We start from the raw sequence: 26,530 nt of genomic DNA on the forward strand, positions 1-26,530 counted from the left end.
CCGTTCATTACTCGCCTCATCGAGTTTAACGGACATTACGTTCCTCACGTCGGCTCGTCTTATCTCGCTTCCGGGTAAGATGTTGACGAGCAGTCTGCCGTCTCGCCGAGCGCGACCGTTCCTGCGATTGACGACTCGAGACAAGCTCCTCCTGGCGAACTCGGTTAACGTGTCCATCTCTTCCTCCTCTTCCTCGGGAGTGCGCGTGGCCTGAGCTCGGGACTTCCGGTCGTTTATACTGCTCACGGACGATTGATTGCTCTGACTAGTGAGCGTCTCGGTGCTACCGAACCCGGTGCAGCGTCTTGACGTTTCCTGGTTGCTCCTTCCGACATTCCCGGTGAGACCGTTGCAATTCTGCCGTGCGTTCCCCGGCGTGTCAGCGAAGAACTGTCGCCTGAGATACCGATTATGTTCAAAGATTTCATGTAGCCGCTCCCTGCTGTCGCTGAAGTGCTCCTTCTCGAGCCCCTCGGGATATCGCGCGGATGATCCGCGTGTGGCAGGACTTCCGGAAGAATGCAGCGTCTCCTCCAAGCAGTTTCGATCTCTCGGGATTGTTTCGTGCGAGACGAGCTCTAGACATTTTCCCGGATCACTGCAGTAATAGTCCTTGTAATCCTTGTAAAAGTACTCCCTCTCGAAGTCCGTCCGTGGCTTCCAGCTCCATCGGGAGTTCTCCGGTTCAAGACAGTCTCTTTGTAAGGGTGTGTCATGATCGTCCTCGAAACGCACCGTGCACGCTCGTTGCATTTCCGGCATGGAAGCCCGTTGATAGGTGTGCCTCTCGATCCGCGTGTTATCTTGTTTGTCGCGTCGGATCACCGGCTTGTTCGGATGACGGAGTTTGACCAGGTTGTCGATGTCGTTCGCCAAACTGGTCCACTGTACACTACGCTCCAGATCGGCGACACGCGGCAATATCGTTCGAGTTCCCACTTCGTTCACTGTATTCCTCATCGTGAGAACAATAGCTCGCGAATATTAAGTCGGATTTGCGAATGTTCTAAAGAGAAGTTAATAAGGCACTCGGTATCCGTGCGACACGTTTACCAAACTCTGTATATCTCCTCCCAGTTTCTCATGTTTCCTTTAATTTTATGAGAAAAATTTCTGATTAAACTAACAGAAGAATGGGATTTTGATGAGACTAAATAGAATTTCTGTTTTAAATATTTTAGAACGAAATTTGAAAAGGAGCGGTTTTGTTAGAGTGAGATTCACTCCAAGGAATTTAGAGTTTGTCCTCGCTAAAATGTTAATCTTGTTAAGTTTCTTTTGTTGATTTGATCATGAAAATTTTTTTCAGTGTACGCCTCGTTGCCGAGCGGAAATCGTGATCGAATCAAACATATTAATCTCCGGCGAACGGGATCGAGGACGATTTCTCACCGGATATTGCGCAAAATCTGATCGACGATCGTGACGATCCTCGCGAAATTAATCGCGCGATTATAAACAGAAATGGAAAGCGCGATTCTCCTGCGTTAAGCAACCAATTCTTGGCGACAGGCAACCGAGTGGAGAGATTCGATTTGTTATTGTCGTCGGGCAATGACTCGCGATCATTTATTCAACGCACCGATGTCACGTACGATCACTTTTACGTCAGTTTCAGCATTAAGAGCCGTGTCGTCGTAACGGTGACTCGTACGCGAACGGATGTTCGCAACGTGAGCTGCAACGTCGGCTATCAAGGTTGAAACGATCGTATCGTTCCGTGTCACGTTTCTCAGTGTGCCAATGTCTTTCGTTTCCGTATTGCAAGCAATATCGTCAATACGTAAACGTAATTACGACTCCGATCATTTTTGTGTGTCGCCATATCGCGGCGTTATCGTCTCTCTCTCTCTTCCTTCGACATAAACAAGAACTTTCAACGAAAGTTTAACGTTACTCATCGCGTCCCATGAAACGTGAAGTTATAATATATATCCGGGCGACGTAATGACGTTGACTCATTAACCGCAGACCTCGTAACGTGTAATTAACGAGAATGGAACGAGTCTCCGCGAAACTTTCGCGTGCTGTCGCGGCGCTACAGAAAAATGTGAAGAATACACCGTTTAAGGAAAACCGTGTTAAAGGCGAGAACATTCACACGTAATCTGGAGAAGAGCTACTTATTAAATCGACCCCCCCACGGAAAGGCTTAAGTACCTTAATGAAGTGCGTGTATTTGTGTTGCACCGACGAACGGGCGCAAAAACTTTCTCTGAGAAAGGTGCTACTTGCACTCTCATGGGTATTCTATTCAAATGAATCTCCGGTGCAATGTGGATCAACGCATTCACGAGGAAGATGTACTGTGTCGCGTTCTTTTCTCTCAATGAGAACGATTTCACTGACAAAGTGTCGCGAGTTATTTCTACCTCGCCGTTCCGCTTAACTATCTTTTCAAAGTTTCGAGATCGCTCTCTTATCGGACAAAGACTCGAATCTGCGGGTAATTAAGTTCGATTTCAATTTGAAGCCAAGCTATTCTCGCATTTTTCCGGCCACTGAACTCACGGCTAATATACGAATCCCGAGTTTTAACAGATCTGGTAAACGTGTCGTTCAAAGTCCGTGCTCGTCTTCGCTGTATAGACAGGATTGTCGCAAATTCCTCGTCCTAAAATTCCATGATTTTTCCCTGATTTCCAGACAAAATTTCATGATTTCTTCGAATGTAATAATATTTTGAATTTTTTTGTAATAGTTTAAAAAACTTTAAATATTGAAACAATATCAAGTTAATTTTTTTGTAATTTTGAAAACTGTTAAATATTTTGTTGACAGAACAATTCAACATAGCAATGTAAACTGCTATTATATTATATTAATGTTCTTGCACTGTTTGCATTTTATTGTTAAGTTGGTAGTATTCAAAAACTATTTATGTAGGTGTGACATATGCATATCAAACTTCTTTAAAATCAAGGACTTTATTTTAGAAAATTTCGAAAAATTCTCAGACTCTTGTCCGATTGTTTTCAATTTCCTTGATATTTCTGTGATTTTCAGTAATATGGTAACCCTGTACAGATAAATTTGCGTCGAAATCCGGTAATATCGGATGACTTGCACGCATAATACGTATCAGATCGCACAGAATTCACTTCGAAGCAATTAACGTATCACTCAACGTAACGTGACGCAAAACTTCCGTCAAACGGGCGTGAACTGCCGATTTAACACGATTATCACGTCTTGAGGAGAGAGAGCCTGCGTCTTGTTAAAATTGATTGAATTGTCTTACACTCACGTAACAGCGTATCTCGCCGACACCTGTTATCGGTACCTGCGTAGCACGACGCACGCGAAACGCGTCTGAGGAAGGCGCCGCGACGTTGGCACCGGTTATCGCGGCTCCCTACTCCTTGAAGAACGGTTCACCAAGCAGGAACCACGGAGAACGTCTTTGAACGAGGTACACTCACGCTTCCAATGGTTTCAAACCAAAACTCAGACTCCTCGATATATTTTGGGACGTTGGGTGTCAACGTTAAATCACACGATAATCCACGACGTCTCGCCATGCGGAAAGAATCTTGAATTATTCTTGCCAAATACACGAGAGAAAATGTACACAGCTACATAAAGTTCGTGGGAGAACTACGTAAGCGCCATTTCTTCGAGTCGTTATCCGTAAAGATAAATATATGGTCGTCGTAATAAAAGGCGTTCAAGGCCACTGACAAAAGCCACGTTGTTGTACGATGTTTCTCGCGTGCGATATGAGCGCATCGCAGAATGTAATGAGTGCTGTTTTGCACGCTAATCACTTTCCACAGCACGCCAATTATTCACGACGCTGACGGTATTATTTTCTAGACTGGTATCGTTTCTCGCGAGGAATGGCGCGATGGACTGACTATAGATCTCATTCACCTGGTATCATCGACGAAACTGCACATGTCGAACAGGAAAATACGCACATTAATCATCGAGAGATTAGATAAGAAGGGACGATCGACAAGAGGCTCCACGTTTGTGGCAAATATTTGAAATAACGACGACTCGATGCGAAGATTGTCGTGGTGCCGTAGACGTTCCAAACTGGTCACGCGATCTCACGATTAGGTATGTTAATTGCGTTACGCAACGACAATGACATTCGCGCGCGATGGTCGAATTTATATCGCGCAATATTAACTTAAGTGTGTGGACACCACGACAACCGGCTTCGGCTTCGACGCTGTGATCATCGCGTCGAAAATAATCGTGACCGCCACTTGTACCAATTTTAGCGGCACGTAATATCGCGTATGCGGTATGATCTAACGTTAAGCGATACGATCGACATCATTAGCATTAAATTTGCCGAGGCACTGTGTCTTCCTGTCTTGAGGTTGCATGTCGCGTTTCGTAACATTAAATGAATGACTTTTAAATAGCTTCTCGAATCGACGCAAGATTTCGAAAAACCAAGCAGGTTTTATTTAAAAGATTTTTTTACTCTAATCAGAGAGAGAGAAAGAGAGAGAGTCTCATAACAAGATAAAAATATATTCTTGATGTACTTAATCTTATTACAATCTTATAAAACTATAAAATTAAAATAATATTTAAATTAGATCAAATTTTCCTATTCTTCTCCCTCGAATTAAATAAGATTGACTTATGATTCTGTCTTCTAATATAGAATAACTTCGAATTAACCAATTCTCGGTTCCACTTACATTTCGTTTCCTAATTTTTAGAACTAAAGAAAGATAAAGAGTAAATTAAATCAAGATTGAAGCTATATAATCATTGAAATGGGCAATATTGTTTTAAGATAAAAATAACTGAATAACATATACAAAGTTATTTCAGTTATATATTCTCACATTTAGAATAAATTTTTACCCGATGTTATAATGCACGATACTAGCGCTATAATATTTAATATGAAACTGACGTTCAAAATCATTTTATTCTAGACCCAAGAATTTTCCATTTAAAAATAAAATATTTTTTTTTATAATAATAAATACATGACAGTTCCTACAATTATTTTATTTTGTAACAAATCAAAGAATAATAATATTAGATCCGGAAATCTTTTATATAGGTGTATACAACACAACTAAATGGGTTGTGTGCTTTTCGTGTCGCGCACGCATTGTGCTTCTACGTATTCACGTGTAAATTGAACAACAGCCAGTTCACTGTTACCTTCCCGTTAGGCAATTAGTATGCGGGACTACTGTTTAGCGGAGTCGGGAATGCCCTTGACATCGTAAAACTGATGAAGTGATTTAGGGACTATGTCTTTGATATCTTAATACGTGCAATTATTCCATCGTAACTGATTTCTGAGTTGGATATTCCGGATTGTGGCGACAACACATTGCTTATACGAATTGATCGGTAAGCTGAATATAATCAATCGGTTACGTAACAGATAAACGCAGTTTTTTCCTCGTCCATCGAAACGTTGCCATCATTTTTATCGCAAAAAACCCGACATTTCCTGATTACTCGTTTCCCCTGTTTTATGCAATATAGAACGTAACATAATTTCAAATATGTAGTTCTATTAAATTTGTTATGTTTTTAATATGCATGCAATTAATGCGTTTCACTTTTTCAGTCGTCATAATTGCTAGCTATCGTTATTAATACGTTACGTTCTAAATGTTTTACACATAAAAAAATTGCGAAAATATTTCAATGAAGCGGTCTAATCTCACGCTCGATCTTTTTGAAAAAGTGATAAAGTATACAGGTATCTCTAATTGTCATGCAGTGACGCATTCAACATTGATGTTTCACGTGCTGTTTCACGATCTCGCGCATCCACAGGAAAGCAGAAGCGAGCATGAGGCGCATTTATATCAAATTTCTAATCGGGGCTGCGCGGCGAGCGACTCGCCACGGTGAGATTTCTCCATATGCGAAAGTGCATATTATTTTCGGCACGTTTCGCGTCGGTGACTCGTGCGCGACGAGCGCGGCTTATGTTGTGAGTCTCAAGTAAGAGAAGTGGTCACCGTTTAGACAACTTCTGATTGATCCGCCACATTTTGCCAGGTCTGTTTAGATAGAATAAGACGTGTGGATATTTCATTCTATCTCATGCATAATTTATCTCATTCGTCTCTGTTAAAAATATCATGAAGTTTAATAAACTTTTACACAAGTTGAATTTAATTTCATGACATTACATTTTTTATATTTTATGCATATGCATTTATAATTGAAAAGTACATTTCGTGTACACGTACGTGAAAGTGCTCTTTATAAAATTTTATAAAATTTAATCTACTTTTAATAAAAATTTTATATGAATTTGTAAAAAAAACTTAATGCACGTGTTCATTATATTTAACACTACTGTAACTTACTTAGTTTTTAATTAAATTATTTATCACTTTTTAGTTATCCCATGACCATAAAAGCTTCTGTGTTACATATTACTTAAATTTATTACAGTGTACTTTGAGAGTGCAGGTTCTGAAAAATATGGCGGATCGATCAGAAGTTGTCTAAATTAAATATAGTGTTCGGTTTCTTACTTGAGGATTCTAGACTTATGATTTCACAGGCGAGACGAAGAAGTGCGAATAAGCGCGAATGAACAGCTTGCTTTTAATGAGAGTGACGCGGTTTGTACTCATTGAGGCGAGCTGCTCGGTCGCGACTATTCGCATTCATTTGCTCGAACTGGACCAGGCATTATGCGAACGTGCGGATAACGAAGCCGCAATGATGTACCAGCCGGATGAGCATCGAAGTACTCCCGACCGACCACACGATTATTGCGCTCATGCTCGATCGCTCGTGCAAACGTTCGTTGCACGATCTCTTTCCTGAGCACGCGTCGCTCATGCATCCCGAGTCACATGCACCATGATGCATTATCACGACGCGCATTTAGCAAGTGCCCACGTCGACTACGTGCCCGAACTTTAATGGCTCTAGATCGATCAACCTTAACCCGACGACGCGTACACAAGATGTATGCATTTCGAAGAGGTTTACATACTCCCTTTCTTATACTCTCTGCTTTTCCTAAGTTTAGAATTGAAAGTGTTTGAATACACTGAGGAAAAAATATACTAAATTTTAACAAATAATTGTTTGAATAGTACTAATATAACATTTATTTACTTTCTCTTGAAAATAAGTACTTGCTAAATCAAATTAATGTACCGAATATTTGGTACACTTAATAAATATTTAACTGGCATTATTCAAACAAATACTTATGAAAATTTAGTACACTTTTTTCTTTCAGTGTAGAATGGAATAAAAGCATTTCGTTATAATGATTTTAGATATTAGCTTTTAAACAAAATTATTTGCAGGAAAATCGTCCGGTTGGTTAAATATGTTTAGTTTCCACGAGAGCCAATATGCCAGATGTTACAAAACACCCGGTAGAGTAATTCAGACTGCGACACGCGTGTGAACGGACAGACGCACACAGAACATACAATAATAAAATATACATAATAATAATAATGAGCTTTGCAATCGGCATTACCTTGGCGATCGTCTCTGCAGTGCTGGGATTTTGGTGGCGGCGGGGGTGCATTCGAGTATTCTACGAATGAGCGGAAAAAAATTAAAATAATAGTTAGCCGTTCTACAGCTAGCTATAAAAATCAACTCGCGGGATTCAACGAGGAATCGCACACACGTTGCCGAGCGAACCTGTCGGTCAACTTGACACACACGTTCTTTTCTAATATCTAACGATATTGGTGCCACGAGAGGCGGTAATAATTTTTCGATTCAATCGCACAATTTAACGAACTTAAACTCTATTTTTTCAATCAACCAAAAAAAAAAAAAACTAGATTTATTTCTAAAGACGCGGAGAAATTTCTTGGCTCCTCCTTCCCGCTTTTGAAATCTCTAGGGAGATTCAATCCAGCCTAGATGCTCCAAATGGCTGACGAAATTTCAGACCTTCGAAGGTGACGGTAGGTCGCGCCATGTAGACAGGCAGAGTCGGCCACCAGGTTCTATGCTTTCGCACGGCGGTGGGCGAAGGCGGCGGAGGCGGTGGTTGGTACCTGAACCTCGGTCTGTGCTTGTCGGGGTCGAAGGGTTGTCCGGCGAAGACAGTCTGCTGTGACGGTTTGAGGATCGACGCAGGGATCGTTCGCGGTCGCGTCGGCGACGAGGAAGTGGCACGCGGACGTTCCGGTTTCCTCTTGTCAACCGACGAGGAACGTGTCTTCGAGGTACCTCGGTGAATCCTGAGGTCGGCCGGTGACGACAACGAGCGCATGTTGTCCCGACGACTGGGATACCGGTGCGCCACCCACTTCCCGGCCAGGTAGGGCGCGATGTCACGAAGTTCACGCACGTCCGGCGCCGACGTGAACATCTCGCCCATTATGGAAGTTCGGCCACCACCGATGTCCGGTGATTCGAATCTTTTCCGCATTCGGCAGACCGGTTTCTTCGCCTCGAGTTCCTTCGTCTCCGCTCGTCTGGTCACGTGGTTGGTGATAGTGCTGGTAGCTTGAGGCTCCTTCAATTCGACTGTCTTGCTGATGACGTCAATGTGCGGCATCGAGAGGTTCTCCCGGCGTAATGGCACCCGGGGGATCGGTGGTGACTCGCCTCGTCGTCCTACTCGCGGTCGTTTCTTCGTCGTCTCAAATCTCCTGCGTAACCACGCCACATCGACGTGCTCATGCGGTTTCAGGACATTGCCACGCTCTTCTCCTTCGCTCGCCTTCTTCAACAAGCTCCGCGCCAATTCCGGATCGCTGCGAAAGCGCTTCGGCGCGGCGGTGATCCTGACGCGCCGAGGCAGATCCTCGGCGCTCTCGAATCTCGCGCGCAACCTGCGCACCGTCCCGTTCCGCACCAGGTTGAGATAAGCTCGCCAGTACCTCTCGGGATCCGGCGACGAACTGCGCGGCCAACCACCGCCGCTGTCCACGCTGCAGGACGAGTTCGATCGCGTGGTCGCGCGATACGGACTGACGCTACGCGGCCTCGCGTCGTGTTCACGCTCCCGTGAACAGGAGCGGAACGACTGTCGTTGTTGTCGTGTACTCATCGCTTCCGGCAGCGTCGGTGAGCTGCCGTCGATCTTTCGTTCCCGCGGCGACGTCGATCGCGAGCGATCGAGCCTGCCGGCAGCACCGGCGAGTGAACTGTACTTGGCTGACTCGGACTCGCCAAAAAGCTCCTTCAGATCAGCGAAGCTCTGCGACGACGGTAGCTTCTTCCTGCCGTGAAACGTCCACGTCGTAGTGGTCGTCGTCGTCGCTGTCGCCATCGGCACGATCTCCTTCTGCTGTTCTGTTCTTTTCTCAACGTTCTCGAAGAACTCGATCTTCCGCGATACATCCTCCGTCTCAGGTCCACTGCTCCGCTGGATCACCGTTCTCACTGAGGTCTCCGAACTCTCCGTCATGCTGTCTCCATCGCTGCCCGAAGCAAACTTGCTACTCGATTTTACTTTCTCAACTGGTACTGTCATAGCCAACAAGGGAGGTTTCTTCGACCATTCTTCGAGCACGGTCTCTACGCGCTGCTTGTTGCTAGGACTCTCGTTATTGGGCGTTAACACCAGCAGGAAGTCACTCTTGTCTTTGGATTTAGTCGTGTCCTCAATATATGGCGCTTCGAGGGAATAACAGGTCCTGGGGGAGGTGCTGGCCACGCTGGGCGTGTCGGGAGCACAAGGTGGTCTTGCGATACTCTTTATAGACGGTTTTGTCGGGATCTTCGTGGCCGCCAAGGCAGCAGCGATGCTACCACGAGTCTCGCGAGGTGCTAAAGGCGAGGATTGTCTTTTTCGCATCATTCTGTCCAGCACTTCTTTGCCGAGAGTCAACGACAGTCTCTTCTTCTCCAGCTCCGACATCGACGGCGAGATCGATCTCTCCGATTCTGACCTCTCAATGCTCTTCAAACGCCCAATGGAATCGCTTTTCTTTAAGTTTCCCTCTGTATCACTCTGTTCTTTTAATATCAATTCGTTTGTCGCTATCATCGAATGGCATCGTACGTGAAGACTTTTTGAATCGTCTTGAGAATGATTCTGAAAATCGTCTTCAGGCGGCACGATAATTTCGTAGTTTGTCAAATTTTCATCTTTAACAATGAGATCTTCCTTAATAGACTGCTGATGTACGCTAATTTCACGAGGCGCATCGACAACATCGCCGTTCGATTGTTTCTGAGGACTGTCGCTACCGTAAATTTCATTCAATTGCTTCTTTAGATTGGTTACCTGCTCGATGGACAAACTGCTCCAAAACTTCTTGCTGCCGCCGAGACTCCTCTGCAATGATGGATGATAATCTACGGATTTGCTGGTATCTCGAAAATTGACATTCGCTTTCTTCTGCATCGTAGTCGCTACATTCACGACCGAATTTCCGCGCCAGAGAGGTTTATATGTATCCTTCTGCATGATAGCTCTTTTCTTGGAGAATTCCAGCTCGCTTTCTTCACTCTGAAGTCTTCGAAAATACTGCAAAATATCCTCCACGGAGCGTTCCTTGCAGCGCAGCCCACAATCGCCGTGCCACCTAAATTTATCAATGTCTTTCGCGCTGAAAAGAAAGTCCTTGTCACGCTGAACGTTCTTCAGCTTTCCATAAAGCGCCTTCAGTTCCTGTTCCGCCTTTTCCTTCGATCTAATCCGTTTCCAACGATCATAATCGATGATTTCTTCGTTTCTCAACCGCGGTCGTAGATCCCCAGAGGAAAACGTACGCTCTAATTGATCCATCCTGCTGAGATTCGTATAGAAGTCGCGCAGATCTTTGTACCGTGTCGATTTGCGTCTGTGGTGCAACAATTCGAGAATATATTGTTGGTAATCCTCGCGATCCATGGACGATAATGAACCGATGCTCTTCAATGATAGATTCGAACCCTCCCTTTTGGCGTCCTCCGCCTCACCGGCGCTTCTGGCTCTTACTTTTTTCGTAATCATCAGCGAGGCGTCTAAGTTTTCCTGCTTGGAAATATGAGTTCGTCGAGACACCTGCGATCTCACCGGAGACGGCGAAGAAGATCTTGGCGAAGACTCTCTGGACTCAGGCAGAGTCTTCAATGGCGGTTCACTTAGACTGCGCTCCTTCACGTGTTCTCGCGACATAGATTCTGGACTACGGGCGCGCAACGTGGTGGACGAGCCGAAGTCATCAATGCCCAACAAACTGTCGAATTTGCCAATCTTTTGAAGAACCGACCGGCCGGGCCAGCAAACCCCGTACGGACTTGAGCTCCTAGACGAGACCACACTTTCGCGCTCCCAGTTCTTGAACTTCGAGTTCGAAACTGGCCGTTTGTGCGCCAGATACACGCTCAAAGACTTCAGGGACGGCTCCGACCTGAAGCTGTCCCTCACGCCATCCTGGAATATTTTTGCACGTTCGCTGACGAGAGACTTCTTTGCGTTCTCTTCGTGAGACTGTGCGAGCGACAGATGATTTCGTAAGAAAAGATTCTGGAAGAAAGTATCTGTGCGCGTGGCTTCCTGATGTCTCTTGATCTCCTCCACGGTCAAGCGGGTGGTCCTGGGATCTCGCTCGACATTCGGCACTATTCTTCTCAGTATTTTGATCTCATCCTTCTCGGCCATCTCCCTCCACCCGTTCAAAGTCTTGCTCACGTCCGTTTCATCGACACTCTTGTCCCTCCGTGTTTTCCTTCTTGCATCCATTTTTTTCCTGTCACCGTTCACAGTTACGCGTATTGTCTCCGGCTTCTTTGTTGGAGTTTTGACGATCGTGTGCGGCTTCTCACGAGGTCGCTTCCTCTTGTTTACTTCACTGGTAACTTCGGAACAGGACGAAGACACCGAACGCAAGGATTCTTTACTAACAACTAACTTTTCTGGCGGCTTCGCGACGATCTTCGTCTTCTTTGATTCTGTCTTAGTGATCTGTGATAGCGCGCTTTTCGCAGGAGATTTTAATGGGACGCTTGACGTCCTTTTCGTCGCTGTAAGCTGTTCAGGTGTCTTTCGCAATACTTCCTGTCCCTTGAGCGAAACTGCAGTTTTGAGAGACTTATCCACTGGACGCTTCTGTTTATTCGCCGACGAAATCGTCGAGCTCTTTACTACAGTACCTGACGAAAGTATCTTGTTCTGCACGTCTCTCGTTTCTTTCTCCTTGTTTTTCTGCAAAGCTTTCTTGACCTCCACTGGTGAGGAAAGTTCTTGTGATCTGCTTAGCCTCCTGCAAGATTGTTCTTGCTCTTTCTTCGTCAAACGAAGTTTCTCTCTCTTTGCAGTTGAGAGAAGCTCCGATTTTGTTCTGTCCGGAGATCTCTGTCTTACTTTAGTAATAACAGAAGTTGCGTGTCTGGATGGCACCTTTACTGTTGTGAGTTTATCGAGCTTCACTGAAGATTCACGAATACTTCTCGATGCCGGCGATGTTGAGGGACAAATGTGATTTCTCGCACTGCTTGACGGCAAGTTTAACTTCTTTGCTTCGAATTGAGTTTGTGACAAGCAAGGATCTGATTTTCTTTTACCGAAGGTGTTGGAGAACAAAGCAGACACTTTGGCGGTCTTCGAGGCAATTGGGCTGCTAGAGGACGTGCGTACAATTGTGCTATGAAACTGTTCACGACTTCGTCGATGTCGCTCGAGATTGTTGCAAAATCTCTCTTTTAGAGACCTAATGCTCGACACGCTGTCGGTATGCGCGAAGCACTGTTCGTGCCTGGGTTTCGAATATGCGATGTACGAATTATCGATCAATCGCGTATTCTCCGAATATAATTTCTTCAAGGTTCTGTTATGGCGCGAGGATTTTCTTCGGGGCGGTGAAGGAGGCCTTGGCGCCGACATAGCTTGTGGAAGAGCTCTACCGGAAGACAAGAGGCTGTGAGGAGGAGCTCTCATGACCTGTGGCGGGAATCTTGAATCGATCGAAGACAATATCGACCACTCATGCCACGTTGAGAATGCTGTCGTGGACGAAGTGATTCTTGACGTGCACGAAGCGCTTCTTCGATGCACGCGGATCCTCGTTAGAGTCGGCGAAATCGGGAAATATTCGATCTCCGAGTCGTCTGTGGACAAAGTTTCGGAATTTGATCCGGGTTCTCGATGTACTATCGAAGGCCCTTCGCTCTTACACCCTGCCACCGAAAGATCAGTCGTCTAAAAGTTGTCCCGCTCAAGGCTAAGCTGGTGGTCGCGCCGAGGTTCGCCGGTGCGACTGCGTGCCGATGCGAGGGTTCGTCACTCCTCATCGTGGTGTTACTGCAGCTGGCGGTGTGCTTACGTAAAAAAGAAGATTGCAAAAAGAGCAGCTTTTTGGAAAGACCGGCTCGCGCACCAATATCGATAGATTATCGAGAGAAGAGTTGTGCCATATATAAACTAAAGTGAGAACACCCGAGGTCAGGTTGCACCAATTCCACTAGTTGACTAATTCTAATTATCGATTATCTGTCCCTTCTGGATCGCAGCCTTGGCTACGACACGATATCGAGGAAGGAAAGTTTTAGGCTGATGGAGAGGTGTCGTGGATTGATTAATTAATCAATACCGACGATGCCACCGATGCGTCGTTGATTGATTAATTAATCGATACCGGCGAGTCAAGTCGGCCGGTAAGTTTATCAGTAAAGTACCACAATAGTCGCACAAACTTGGACGGATCCGTTGTCCCACGGCAATCTCTCCTTCAGTCTAATTAATCGCGATTAGTGTTAACTGACGTTGATGCAACCACCTACGGGAGATTACACATACAGAGAAAATTCGTACGTATCAAAGCTGTGTGCTTCAAACAGAGCACTACTTACACGTCATGCCACGCGTTTTTCAACACAGATCAGCACTGAGAGTTAAAATGTTCTGAGAAAAAAAAGGTCTCGACTCTTTTGTCGACACATTTAATTTTGCGAAACATCGAGGATATTTTTTTAATCCCTCCCCCCACATCGTAACTAATCTGAAATATTTATGAATCAATCATAATAATTATTCTAAAATCAAAAATATAACACTAACATTTTATAATTTTTTTTAACTAAAATAATACTAACATAAGTAAAACTAATCTCTCTCTCATCACTCGAAGTTTCGGGACGCATGCGTAATTGACAAAACACAAAGGTAATTAATAAAAATGCACACACATTGCAAGCAACCTTAAAAAACACACACCCGCATGCCAAAAATAAACTCGAGTTACACGGCCGATGTTGCTCAGCGTGCTGACTGTAGCAAATCAAGACGTATGAAAAAAGTAAGAGACAAAAGAAAGATTAAAACGCATACAGCACGAGGGTCGGAGCGACTCACCCTTTGGACGTTCTGGGGCTGGTTTGCGAAGCCCATGGAGGGGTACGTCACCACCGCTCTGCACTGTTTTGTATGCAAGTCTCTGCTCCAAAAGACTGAGCGGACTAATATCTTCTCGTCGGCGGAACACCAGCGTCGAGTCGCTCTCGTAGCCTGACTCTTTGAGGGCACTTCGCAAATGAGAAACGCCGGTGAGAGACGCCGTCGAATGACAGCTTGATTCATTACACGCAGAATTAAAGGGACCAGGAATTGACATTGTACTTACTGAGTTATGTACGGCTTGGCCGCGGCACGTGCGTTACTGCGTTGATCAAAAGGCTGGAAAAGAGGGAGGTGCCATTATCGTTATCGTTCGTTATATCGATGATCATCGATCGCCACTTATCATCTACGAAACATGCTACACATAACGCTACTTGACATAAAACGTCGCACGGCGCAAGAGATACGATTACTCGAAATCCGAGAACGAGTGGTTTTTAATCGAGATGAGCAATCACATCGAGCAGGACATCGAGCAAATCATGCCGCAATCGTGTAATGCTAAGCCAGGATGAAAAGGGACGTGGCAGGATTAAGCTAATGAGACGTAACCCGGAGGGGATGAGAGATATACAGGGGCAGGAAACAAGTACATAGGGGATCAAGATACGAGGAGATCGACAATAGCCACTTGTGATGCATTATACTTGAGAGCGATTGTGTAAATCGGGTAAAAATGATGTCAATGTATGTATAAATTATAAATTCTTAAGAAATTAAAAATAATTGATACCACTCAATCAGTAATTCAAATCATGATCAATAATGCGCTTTTGTGATAAAATATTTCATTCATGCCGCATTGAGTGATGTATTAAGAAAAGATTTTCTTGTGTTTTTAGAGTTTTGTAATGTGTACAGAGAAAGCGTTAAAAACGTGTCTTTGATTTCGTCTCAAGTAGAGTATTGTATAATAAATCGAGATGTGTGAAACAGGCATTAAGGAATAAAAAGAGAAATACAGAATCATGTTAAAAAATATTTTCCAGTGTCTTTAAAGTTTCGCGACGTGTACAGAGAAAGAGCTAAAAACGTGGCTGTGGACCGGCATTCATAGTCAGTTCTTCAATGTATTCACAACTTTGATCGTCTCACCTTAAGTAATATTTTAAGATGCTAATACGGCTTTGTGACGACATCTTAATGCTGTACTTAAGACAGTCTTAAATATAAGAACAGACTATAAATACTAGCCTAACTTCTTCTCGGCAAGTAGAGTGTTGTATAATGATATAGATAAAAATGTGTGAAACAGGCTGTAAAGAATGAAGAGAGATACAGAATCGTGACAAAAATGTAAAGAAGTGAGAAAGATGACTCGACAGCCAGATAGAGAAAGAGAGATAGAAGAAAGATACATAGACAGATAGAGGACAACGTCATCGTGCACTCTACTTGTCGACGATGTGGCAGCCGTTCTAACCCGTGAAACGGCTTGCGTGGTGATAACGGAGGGTGTTGTCGGTGATGGTGGTAGCATGATATGATCGGTGCTGGAAAAAGAAGAAGAAGTAGAAGAAGAAGAGAGCGGCGGTCGCTGCTGTTGTTCTTGGTTTTGATGATGAGACTGTTGATGATGACGATGTTCATGATGATATTGATGTTCGGGATGATGATGATGGTGACCATGATGATGACGATGCTGCTGATGCTGCTGCTGCTGTTGTTGCTGTTGGATGCTGTTATTGCCGGTCGAGCACGGCACGATCACAGCGACAGCCGGAAGCGGCGATACTGCTGATCGCTCGATCCCGACCGGATGCGATCGACGCGCCGGGCAACGATCCGGCAACACGAAGCTCTTGGATCTCCCATCCAACATGCTGCCGACGGCGTGCCAATAGCAGGAATCAGCGGCAGCGGGGGCGCGTTCCAGAGGTCGGATGATGCGACCGTCTTTGGCATTATCATCGGCGGCAGTTGAACGATCGTTTGACCGATCAGTAGACTCAACCGGTAGGATCAAGGACGACTTGGACCGGTCTTGGATCGGGGTTCTGGACCGGTGTGTACGCGACTTGCAGGATAGATCGATCGACCGATCAGTCGTACCTTCCGGTGCCACCGGACGCGCCCGCCTCATGCCGCCAACGAACTCGGAGCTTTTCGTGCTGCTGATTGCCGGTATCCTTACACTGTCCTCCGGTCGGTAGGAGAGGCTGAGGACGCGGGACTGCCGGATGCCATCGCCCAGAGGCTCCATCCTAGGGTGCTGAGGATGTCCGTTTTCGTTCAGCCACTGTCACCCGTGGTCGTCATCGTCGTCGTCGTTGTCGTCGTCAGAGGGAGGTGGATAGCGGTGTGGGATGGCATACGAGCGGGCACGACACGCAAAACATCGACGAGCACGCACACGCACACACACGATCAGGAATCACATCGGTCACGATCATCTCGAGCGGACGATGATCGAGATCCAGGATGATTCGACGATTCACAGGACAGGAGTTCAAGACGGAAGGCGTTAGGTGCAATCGGTAAAACGACATACTGTGCATAAGTTAACACATGGATCACCGTATACGCGACGCGCGTATCCAACGCGATAAAGTTCTTTGCACCCGATATTTCTCCGTATAAATATTCTCCGATTTAATTATCATTATCGAAAGATAATCTATGGTACTTATATCGGAAAAATTCCCATGAGGCAGGAGAATTGCATGCACCCGGTCGGGTATAAGGACATCGATTATCGGAGGCGCAATAAGCCGCCTTTAGTTATCGCGTTTGACGCTAAGCTACATGAGAAAAATCGCTGATCGTTGTTTTTATTGACTATAATTTTACAAACAGCGTAAACGCACAAAAAGATTGGATTAGAAATTACACATCTTGAAATATGTAATAATCACATTAAAGACACGCGACCATTCACGAGCGAAATTGAAATTTATTTTAGAGATGACGGCTTCTTATTCGTAATTCTGATTTTACGACAAAATTCTACGAGAGATGGAAAAGAAGATTTATGTGACAACATAGTAATTCTACAAGATCCCTCAAGGCGATGAGCTACCAGGTTAATTCCGAAGTAATGGAAAATGTTAATTTTAATTCAGTCTTACCATCTACGCGGAAAAGAGAGTACCAATAGATAGATCGAGGATAGAGTAGAAGGAATAGAGAAACGGCGAAAATTCTTATTTAACTATGCATTAATATAAAAATGGCGTACCCCGTCAAATATGTCCATGACCTCGTCCCACCACTAGAATCACAGAATTAAACACAGTGTTATACTATGCGCTATCTAAAAGGGTTACTCAAACATTTAGATTCAAATAAAAGGGAATAAACGAATATCCGGATTTTCTTGCCATTTTCCATCTAAAATGAGAAAAGGCGTTGGATAATCTACCGCTAAATAAATATATATAAAGAGAAACAAGCTGTTACAAATTTCTCTGAAATAAATTAACAATTATATAATATTATACAAATTACGATTAAAATATAATAATATAGATGTTAAATTGAACGTAAAAGTTATTACTGAAATAATTAAGCAGAATTAAGCAGAAAAATTTAATAGAGTTCGTTATATCTCAATTTTAGATGGAAGTCGACATAAAATTTAAACATAGGATCAACTACAAGCAGCGCTACAAAAGCTGTGTGAAAATCAATGGGGTTGTACTACGTGTGGAGCCGCAGAGCACCCCGAAGAATGCGATTCTCTCGAGGAATAATAAAAATTTATGTATGTAATCACCATTATTTTTAGTAATTGCTCTCTCGGGGGAGCTCTGCGCGCTCTGAATATAACGTGCGTGCTTGGTGTATACTGAAAACTGTGTCTGCGCTGTGTGTATGTGTATGTTAAAGAAACGCAATAACCACCACAAGGGCGGAGAGAACAAGAGCTCGCAATCAATTAACTCGTGATCGCCAAACAGAAAAGCTCTCAATAAACGGAGGAAACGTATAAGTTGGCCGGCAAAAGCAACTCGTTTTATTTAACACGTTCGATTGGCGTGATTACCTTCCTTCTTGTCCGCGCGTCGTAAGTTGGCTAGAAGCAAAGCCATTTCAAACGATCATGTTCCAGGTGTGTGTTCAGGTAATCTTTGGGAATCTTTCAGAGTTATCGCGATCGCGCGTTCATCGCGATAAGAAAATAACAAAAAGGAAGCGAGATGTCTACACGAATTTCTACTGTCACTCTCGCACGAAATATAGCTTGATGTCATACGATACAAAATGATATACTGCACGTTCGATCAGTTTCGCAATGTATAACGATATATGACACTCTGACGGAGAGATAGATGGCCAATCTTAAGCTCGCGTTCGTGTGCGCACCCCAATGTCAACCGTGGTCAGTTAAATTTTGCCTTCTTCATTTATTTATCTCTTATATCTAATAAAGAGAAATTCAAGAGATAGGTATCAGATTTTTTTAAAGTTTCATATTAAGATACAGTGTATGACGTCGTAAAAATAGTATGTAACATTCAGTTGCCAAAGAGTTAGACGTGCAAAGTTTGAAAGTTTGGAATAACCGCACATACGCACACATACATGACAGACATCTCATAAATCTCCGAAACGTGACTGACTGTGAGTCCGTCTAGTTGTAGTTTGTAACAAGCGGACCACCAGATAGTCCTTTCGGATTTGGCGCATTGACATCTAAATGTTACATATTATTTTTATGACTTCAAATTGTATATTTTAATATCAAAGTTTCCAAAATTTGCGTGATACATATCTAGACTTTCCCTTATGAAATGGAAATCTATATTTATATATATATATATATTTTTCTACATTGAACTTATTACTTAATGGGGACTATCGGTGCGAAATATTGCCGTCGTCGTTAGAAGATTCGATTGTCCCATCAATCGTTACTCTTCGAGCGAGCTAATAATTTCTACACGGTGTCGTATGACCGAATCTTTTCGATGTTATGGGAAAGTGCGCTTTAATTTATATTACAGGCAGGTCTGTCTACTTTTGAGTTACGGACGATAAAACGATACGCCGTACCTCTTTAGCTTCCTTCTCGGCGATCGACGAGTGCCCTGGTTCATAGTCCTCGATGCGGCCAGGCTGATTTTTATAAATCTCCGTCGAGTATTTCAGCGCCCCATTCCTAGAACAGAATGTAAAGTGTTGCCCCGTTATCAATCAATCTTAAAAGTTTCGTATTTTACGTGCCCGTTTCTGAGAAACGATCTGTTCCATCTGTCAACAAAATTGGATCGAGAGATGAAAATCGAGAATACATGAAGGAAATTTAAACGGTTCAAAGCATCCTCGCAAGCTGTTGGGAAGACAAGCGAAAGTTTCAAAATTCTCGCTTACTTTCTGGGCATAGTCGCCGTGGTGAAGTCATTTTCTTTGTTGCGCAGCCGTCGACGACTATCGAGAGTAACGGATCGATCCGAGTATGCACGCGGTTCCGGTTCACTCAAATATCCGCTGCCGCTTCCGTATCCATATCTCCCTCCTGAAACAAGAGTTTCGTTTTTTCGCATTTTGTTTGCAGCCTTTGGGTTCCTATTCGCGGGTTCCCGTTTAGCTCCAGCAAAAAATCTACTGGTAACCAAATAACGTTCAATTAAGAGCGCAAATAATTTGGTGTTTACACGTTTGGTTTAGTTCCTACGACATTATAATAGAAATATCAAGTTACGAAAACACATATGCACACGCATAAACACATACCGTGTTACGTTTACATTAGTATACATATTATTCGAGAATTAATCATCGAGAGATCTTCGGCATCGAAATTAAAACGTAATCCCCCGTTCGATTTAATTTTAATCGATTTTTCCTGTAAGTAGAGTTTAAATTAAATTTGGGATTAAATTTTTGCCGTGAGAAGATCGATTTGGCGCGTTGAAACAATCTAAAGACAAAAGTCGCAAAAGATCGGACGTGAGAACTTCAAATCAACTCAAGAAGTTCCCTCGCGACAGCGAAGAACTTACGCCAACTCGAGAAATTGTCTCGACTTGGCTTGATATATTCGATGAGAGCTCGTACCCTCTCGGGATCTCCAAATTCTAAGACGTTCAATTCGAACTGAATAAACCAAGCAATCTCTCATAAAAGTTAAAACACACATTAATGGTAACAATTAATCGAATTAACTACGATGTTAATCTGGAGAACGAGTCCTGCCGGAGAGAAGGCAGGTGTTAATTATCAGCCGGATGTTAGATAAGATAGACGCAAGGTAGTCGTTTATGTATCTGTCGCAAATTGTTTATTACTGTTTTTCACGCTCGACTAGCGCAGTTGTTAAACGGCGAGTATATGTACAGCGCGACAATTGTTATCTTGCGTTACGCAGAAGGCCATACATCAGTTGCCGATATACAGAAAATAGCACCCTGCCGCGATACATTTTTGCTACACAGAGATTATCTCTCCGCCGCGCTTTATTTTACAGATATTAGTTACGCTGTTGTTACACAAATCACGGCTAGAGCGGCTGCGTTACGCAGCGCACCCACGCACAGCGTAATATTAGTAGCAAATGTCGTAATTCGACCATCGCAGCAGTCATGCGCGGTAGTTGAATATTCACCTCTTCTTGATTTGTATTTTATGGTTACGTAGTCATCTGGAAACAAAATCATGGAATTATGTTATTATTCCAAGCACGCGCATTTATCGAAATAATATTAAATTCCTTATTTATCTCGTAAATATAATGATAATATTAGTATCGTATGTCCAACATAACAAAAATACGCGGATAATTATTTGTATTTTTCTCGCGTAAAATTTTATTTATTTAATAATCACTCACGTAATTACGAAACTTACCGTTTCTGTCAGCGCGGTGCAACGAGTCATACATTTTCTTGTACCATTTTGCTTGATTGCTTTCCTTGACTTCCTAGAAGTAATTATCGAGAGAGTACTAAGAAAGTGCATCGCGCGACGTAAAATAATTACTCGTTTATAACGCGCGATTAAAAATTGCGATATAAATAATTTCTTTCCCCGCACAACTGTTTGCCAAGCGTTTTCATCGCATCGATCGGAAAAAATGTATACTTTCAGTTTGTTTAATAATTAGCGACCTACCGATCTTAACACGAGAGGGATACCTTCCCTAGTCACCGGTCCGATTCCCTCGAATTTTCGAGGGCCCAGATCGGCCATCTTCTTCGGCGGTTCATTCTGCACTTCCGGCTCGCTCTCGTATTCTTTCTTCAGCGTGTAGACTGAACGATTCAATTTCACAAGAGATCATTAGCACTCGCGCATACGCAATCAGAGAATAGGTCGACACATATGTAATTAGACACAGCTAGTTAGCGAGCGTTAGTGATAATAAGAAACATAAACGGATTTCGAAAATCGTTTATATCGGGCGGCTTTCATATAAAAATTATCCAACCATGATATAATAACCATAATACTATAACGTTCGACTAGTTAACTTATTATAACTGATCGATACTTACTTATCTCTCCCGGAGAGATTAGTGGTCTTTCGTTGCTCAATGGCCGATTATCGCTTTCCTCCAAGTAAGCTGCACCTTTTGGCAATTGTCCCTCTACAATAAAATCGCAATGATAGTTTAGTGTGACGAGGAAAAAAAAAGTGCAAATCTGTAATATCCTCATTCATTCCGCCTCCGATAAGCAGACGGATTTTTATAACAGATGCTGACCTCGCGCTTTCTGCAGCAATGTGATGGTCGGATTCTGGGCACGTGGCAATCGCGGCGTAGACGCGAGCGTGTTCAATCCCTGGGAGGGTGCCGAATGCGAATTCACGATTCGCGAGATACTCTCCTTGTCCTCGCCTTCCCAAGGCGGAGGCGCCTGCTTGAACAGAGTCTCGTGTGAGAGTGCGTACTCTTGAACTTCTTGTCATCGATGCAAGAAGATGGTTTGAATAAAACGATCATGCATATTACAGCTTCCCTTTGTAAAGGGAATTTTTATTACTGTTCGTCCGAATTGGATTTTATTCCAAGTTTGTTCGCCAAACTTTAATCCTTTGAAGAAGGAAGCTTTCTTAGTAAAGAAACTTACAAGAAAACCTTGTTTTCTAAGGGTTTTCAAAGACGCTCAATTCGATTCTGGTCTCAGAATTCTAAAATTCAAGATTATCAGGAAACTCGATTTTAGAAGATTTTTGCTAGATATTATTGAGTTTAAATATAGCCTGAAAATGTCGAATTTCAAAAGGATAACTTCCAATGAAAGAAGATCATAGGGCTCTCATAATCAGAGTCTGGAAGTTACTTTGAAAATCAGCACTAACTGTTTGCGCAGCACTGATGAGCTTCAAATCAAGCGAAACTAAAACCTTGATGTTACTTCGTAATTAAAAATTGTCTGAAACCATATTTTATATAATAATTAGATTATTTTTTAAATTATGTATATTATAATGGAGATACCATTTTGAATTTTTTTCACCTCAAAATTAAGTAAAACATTATCAAATTATTATTATTGTTATGAGTTATATATTTATAATAATGCAATTATTTTTGGAAATTATATCTAGATTATATTAAATCTACCATTTTTTTAATTTTTTTATTTTTGATCTCACAGAATCGAATAAAGCATTGTATCAAATTGTCCTATACTTTTATTGTTAGACCGAGTTTTATGACAATCGAGCGAGCAATTTACAAAATAAAAGGTGTGTCCAAACGATTACGCCCATAAAGGGTTAATGATTTAATCGATCATGAATTTAATTTTTACGCCAGATAAATAGCTAACATCTCGATATAATTAGTTGACATACTTCTTCCTTCGGCTGCCTCTTCCGGCTTAGTACAGGACTCTCGAATGGCACAGGACGAAATTCCTTCCTCTCAGCGATAGGGCTCGCGCCGGCGCTGGCAGGAGTCCAAACTGGCGGAATCGGCTCGTTCTTCTGTGGTTCTTTGCTTCGTTCGGAACTCGGTGCCTTCTCAGCTGGCGTTTGTCCTGGCGACCAAACGCCTGGTAACGAAAATTCACTTTTAAGAATGTAATTGATACGGCACGTTCACGAGACCTTTGTTAATCAACACTCATTGTCAGGCAAATTAAGTTATCATTAGAAGTTATCATAACAACAGTTTTATTAAAAAAGAAGGTCAAGCCGATCGATTAATTCCTATAAATGAACCCAGCTTCTATCATTTTTAAATTCATGTGTTATATAACATTATTAAATCAGTCTAATATAGGAGTCTTAAATCAGTCTGATATAATGAAGGAAAGACTGCCAGTAAAGGAACAAACTCGCCGTAAGGTCTTTGCTCCTGCAACAGTTACGCTGTGTGAATTTGGTAAATTGGCGCTACAGCTAACATAATATGAAATGTATACGGGCGCGATGCTAATCTTGGCACACGGGGGAGCATTACATAAGGGATCATCTTTTTCCCTACTTCTTCCTACATTTGCCACGTCATTGCCTATTACTAATTCGATCCGTTTAAAAATGGTTCTCTTTGACGTAAACGATCTGATAAATCCTGCGTTTATATTAATCGCCTAAACAATCTGGAAAGAAGCTGCAGAGAGGGTATTTTTACAGACTTGCAAGCCGTTTCTAGCATCAAAGCAATATTTTTTTCACGGCCAGTTAACAAAGGTTTTATTAACTCGTTGCCGCGGTCCAAATAAGAACAAACATCATGTCGCAACGTCGCGTCGGTGACATAAACGAAGTTATTGACGGGTGACTACGCTTGAGTGTGTCAGATGGGGGAGACAACGTTATAAGCCACTATAAAGATACATCGTCGCTGCGATGAGTCAGGCACATATGCCCGTTCGAATTGAACCTCTCGACCAATTTGCAAAGCCATATCTCTCGCGGTCGCGCGGCAACAGGAAATCAGGGGTAGTTCATTTGGGACGCTGGTAAAATTAGAAGCTCGCGTGGGCGGCGTTAGGTATTATGAGATACGCATAATTGCAATTGGCCGAGAACAACTTGAACACAATGCCGCGACGACGCGTTTTCTGGAGCGACACGTTTTCTGCGCACGACACGTTAGCGAAACTTTACGCGTGAATTCGATGTATATACCGCCAAAAGTCCGGAATCGGATACGAGGGTAAGGAAATTGGGAGAAATATATATATCTTGGGCTTTCTGTTCTCGAGTCGTTATAAATTTTGTCCCGAACGATACATCTTCAACATGCACGACTGCTGAAATAACTGCAGTCGGACCACACGTCCTTTATTGTAAAGGACACTTCTTTATTTCAGGTTCTTTGGATTTATCTTTTCGAAACTCAATCTTATCTTTTATTTTAATAACTTTTATTTTAATAATATTGCGAGAAATTCCTGTTTAATTATTATAGCTTGCTAAGTCTAATATACTAATGAGGGAATTTTTACAGAAACTACCAAAAATTTTAGTTTTGTGCAAGAACAATATTAGTCCAAATAGAACAACGAAGTCACAATAATATTAAAATGGCGTCAAAATTAGATTTGCAGCTATTTTGACATCATTTTGATGTTATGTGTATTACTTGGGAGTTATCTCAGGTATATTATACGTACGAAAATTTCAGAAATTAAAACAAACTGACAGTCACGAACTAGTTTGGAAATATATTTAGGAATAAAATCTAAAATATTCAACCTTGTCTTTCATTTTCTCTAAAAAAATATAATCACTGAGAGATAACATGTATCTCTCTATCTGGAAATGTGGTTATTGAATCAAACTGGAAACTTAAGATTTACACAAAAATTATACCAAGATTTCCTTTAACCCCCCGAATATATAGCCTTTTTCACCTATTTGTATGAACATTTCTCGACCGATTTTCACATACTAATAATAATTGATGTTACACACGTTACAATCCATGTACGACAATAACGGCTATACATTTTCACTAATTGCAACGTACGTGCGATTAATCAACGCTGTCGCGACGCCAGCTGCATCCAGCGTTCGAAACGTCAAAAACATAGAATTGCCATCGTTTTTGGATTGTGTACCGACATGCACACCGCTATTCGCAACTAACAACCGTGGCAATAGTAATTAGTCGAAATACCGATACTGTAAGGACGACGTTCTCAGGTGACCGAAATTAATGCTCCTTCCTCCCTAGACAAATTGCTGAATGAGATTATGCGTATTACTCGGGAAATACATGTACAGAGATACGCACACGCGTATGTATGTGTAGTAGGTACTTAATTACAATCTCGTTGTTAAGAACACACGTTGGCCCCACACAATACGACCTACACCCTACACGTAATTAATTTTATTACATCTTCGGAACGAACGTTGGTTAACGTAATAGGAGCACACTCTCCCGATGGCAATTCCATTTCTCTTATCGCGTCATTCATCATTCATTTACACTGGCTATGCGATATATATTCGAAAAGTTAATTAATTAATTACCGAAAGTTTCATTAAAAATATGTTAATAGACAAATATTCTTGTAGTTACTCGAGAACGGGCAACGTTTGGATATTAATATTTCAGATTGCATCTTCAGTCATTATGCAAGATGCACGACGAAATTATTCTGTTAGTTTTCTTCACACATTCCTCGCGCAGGTTTACCTGGTTTCGCCGACGAGGCTTTAAACGTGGGGGCGAACATAACGTTTTCTGAAAGCATTAAACAACATTTTGTCAAACAAAATGTCTCGGGTTCTAGTCATTTCGTAAATTGTACTATTTTTAACGATGAATCTTTGAATTTCTTTTCATATATATCTCACGATCTCTCATAGTAATTAATTCGTATGTCCGTGACAGTTTTTCCAATCTGAATCATTAAAACTATCTACGCGGAATATCTTGATGCTTATCGCAAGTCAACACTGCGGGATGTAAGGCTTGCATTACACACCGCGTCCAATATCGTCTTCAGAGCCCTTCAAAGTTACTTTCACGATGGAATCGCCACGATTCATTAATATAAAAGCGATCTTGATGGACTGCCACGAAACGAGCGCAAAAAGAAGAATAAAACCAAGTAGACTGCCTTATTCCACGGCAGACTAAGACTACATCAACGCCAGGATGTATTTCGAAAACTGATGATATAATTTACGAGTATTAAAATCATTTATCGAATTATTCTATTTGTTTGTGAAATTTCTTCGATATATTTTAATATAAAATTATCGTCTGTCACGTCGATAACCTTATTTATTTTTTCAATTTAACGTCTTTATGTTTTCCCGCCAATTTTCTTGCCGATTTGAAAGGAAATAATTTGAAAGATACTCGTAATCCTTTTCTAAGAATTTCCCTCGAAAAGATGCGAGTTCCA

At 42.5% G+C, this 26,530-nt stretch overlaps 1 protein-coding gene across 1 annotated transcript in view; it reads right to left on the reverse strand.

Annotated features, from left to right (window-relative positions):
* The window catches only part of LOC108772973 (uncharacterized), a 93,029-nt gene that overhangs the window by 10,082 nt on the left and 56,417 nt on the right, over positions 1 to 26,530 (reverse strand). The window contains exons 7-23 of the mRNA XM_018538651.1: positions 23,013 to 23,212; positions 21,916 to 22,084; positions 21,706 to 21,798; positions 21,323 to 21,462; positions 21,059 to 21,131; positions 20,817 to 20,852; positions 19,583 to 19,727; positions 19,265 to 19,370; positions 17,448 to 17,480; positions 16,404 to 16,508; positions 14,493 to 14,545; positions 14,225 to 14,394; positions 9,651 to 12,981; positions 9,426 to 9,602; positions 9,206 to 9,383; positions 7,885 to 9,160; positions 7,457 to 7,516 (exon numbers count right to left, since the gene is read on the reverse strand). Coding sequence (XP_018394153.1) covers positions 7,457 to 7,516; positions 7,885 to 9,160; positions 9,206 to 9,383; positions 9,426 to 9,602; positions 9,651 to 12,981; positions 14,225 to 14,394; positions 14,493 to 14,545; positions 16,404 to 16,508; positions 17,448 to 17,480; positions 19,265 to 19,370; positions 19,583 to 19,727; positions 20,817 to 20,852; positions 21,059 to 21,131; positions 21,323 to 21,462; positions 21,706 to 21,798; positions 21,916 to 22,084; positions 23,013 to 23,212 — 6,345 coding nt within the window. The remainder of the gene's footprint in view (positions 1 to 7,456; positions 7,517 to 7,884; positions 9,161 to 9,205; positions 9,384 to 9,425; positions 9,603 to 9,650; positions 12,982 to 14,224; positions 14,395 to 14,492; positions 14,546 to 16,403; positions 16,509 to 17,447; positions 17,481 to 19,264; positions 19,371 to 19,582; positions 19,728 to 20,816; positions 20,853 to 21,058; positions 21,132 to 21,322; positions 21,463 to 21,705; positions 21,799 to 21,915; positions 22,085 to 23,012; positions 23,213 to 26,530) is intronic.

This window comes from Cyphomyrmex costatus, unplaced genomic scaffold (assembly GCF_001594065.2).
Source record: "Cyphomyrmex costatus isolate MS0001 unplaced genomic scaffold, Ccosl1.0 scaffold196, whole genome shotgun sequence".
Lineage (NCBI taxonomy): Eukaryota > Metazoa > Arthropoda > Insecta > Hymenoptera > Formicidae > Cyphomyrmex > Cyphomyrmex costatus.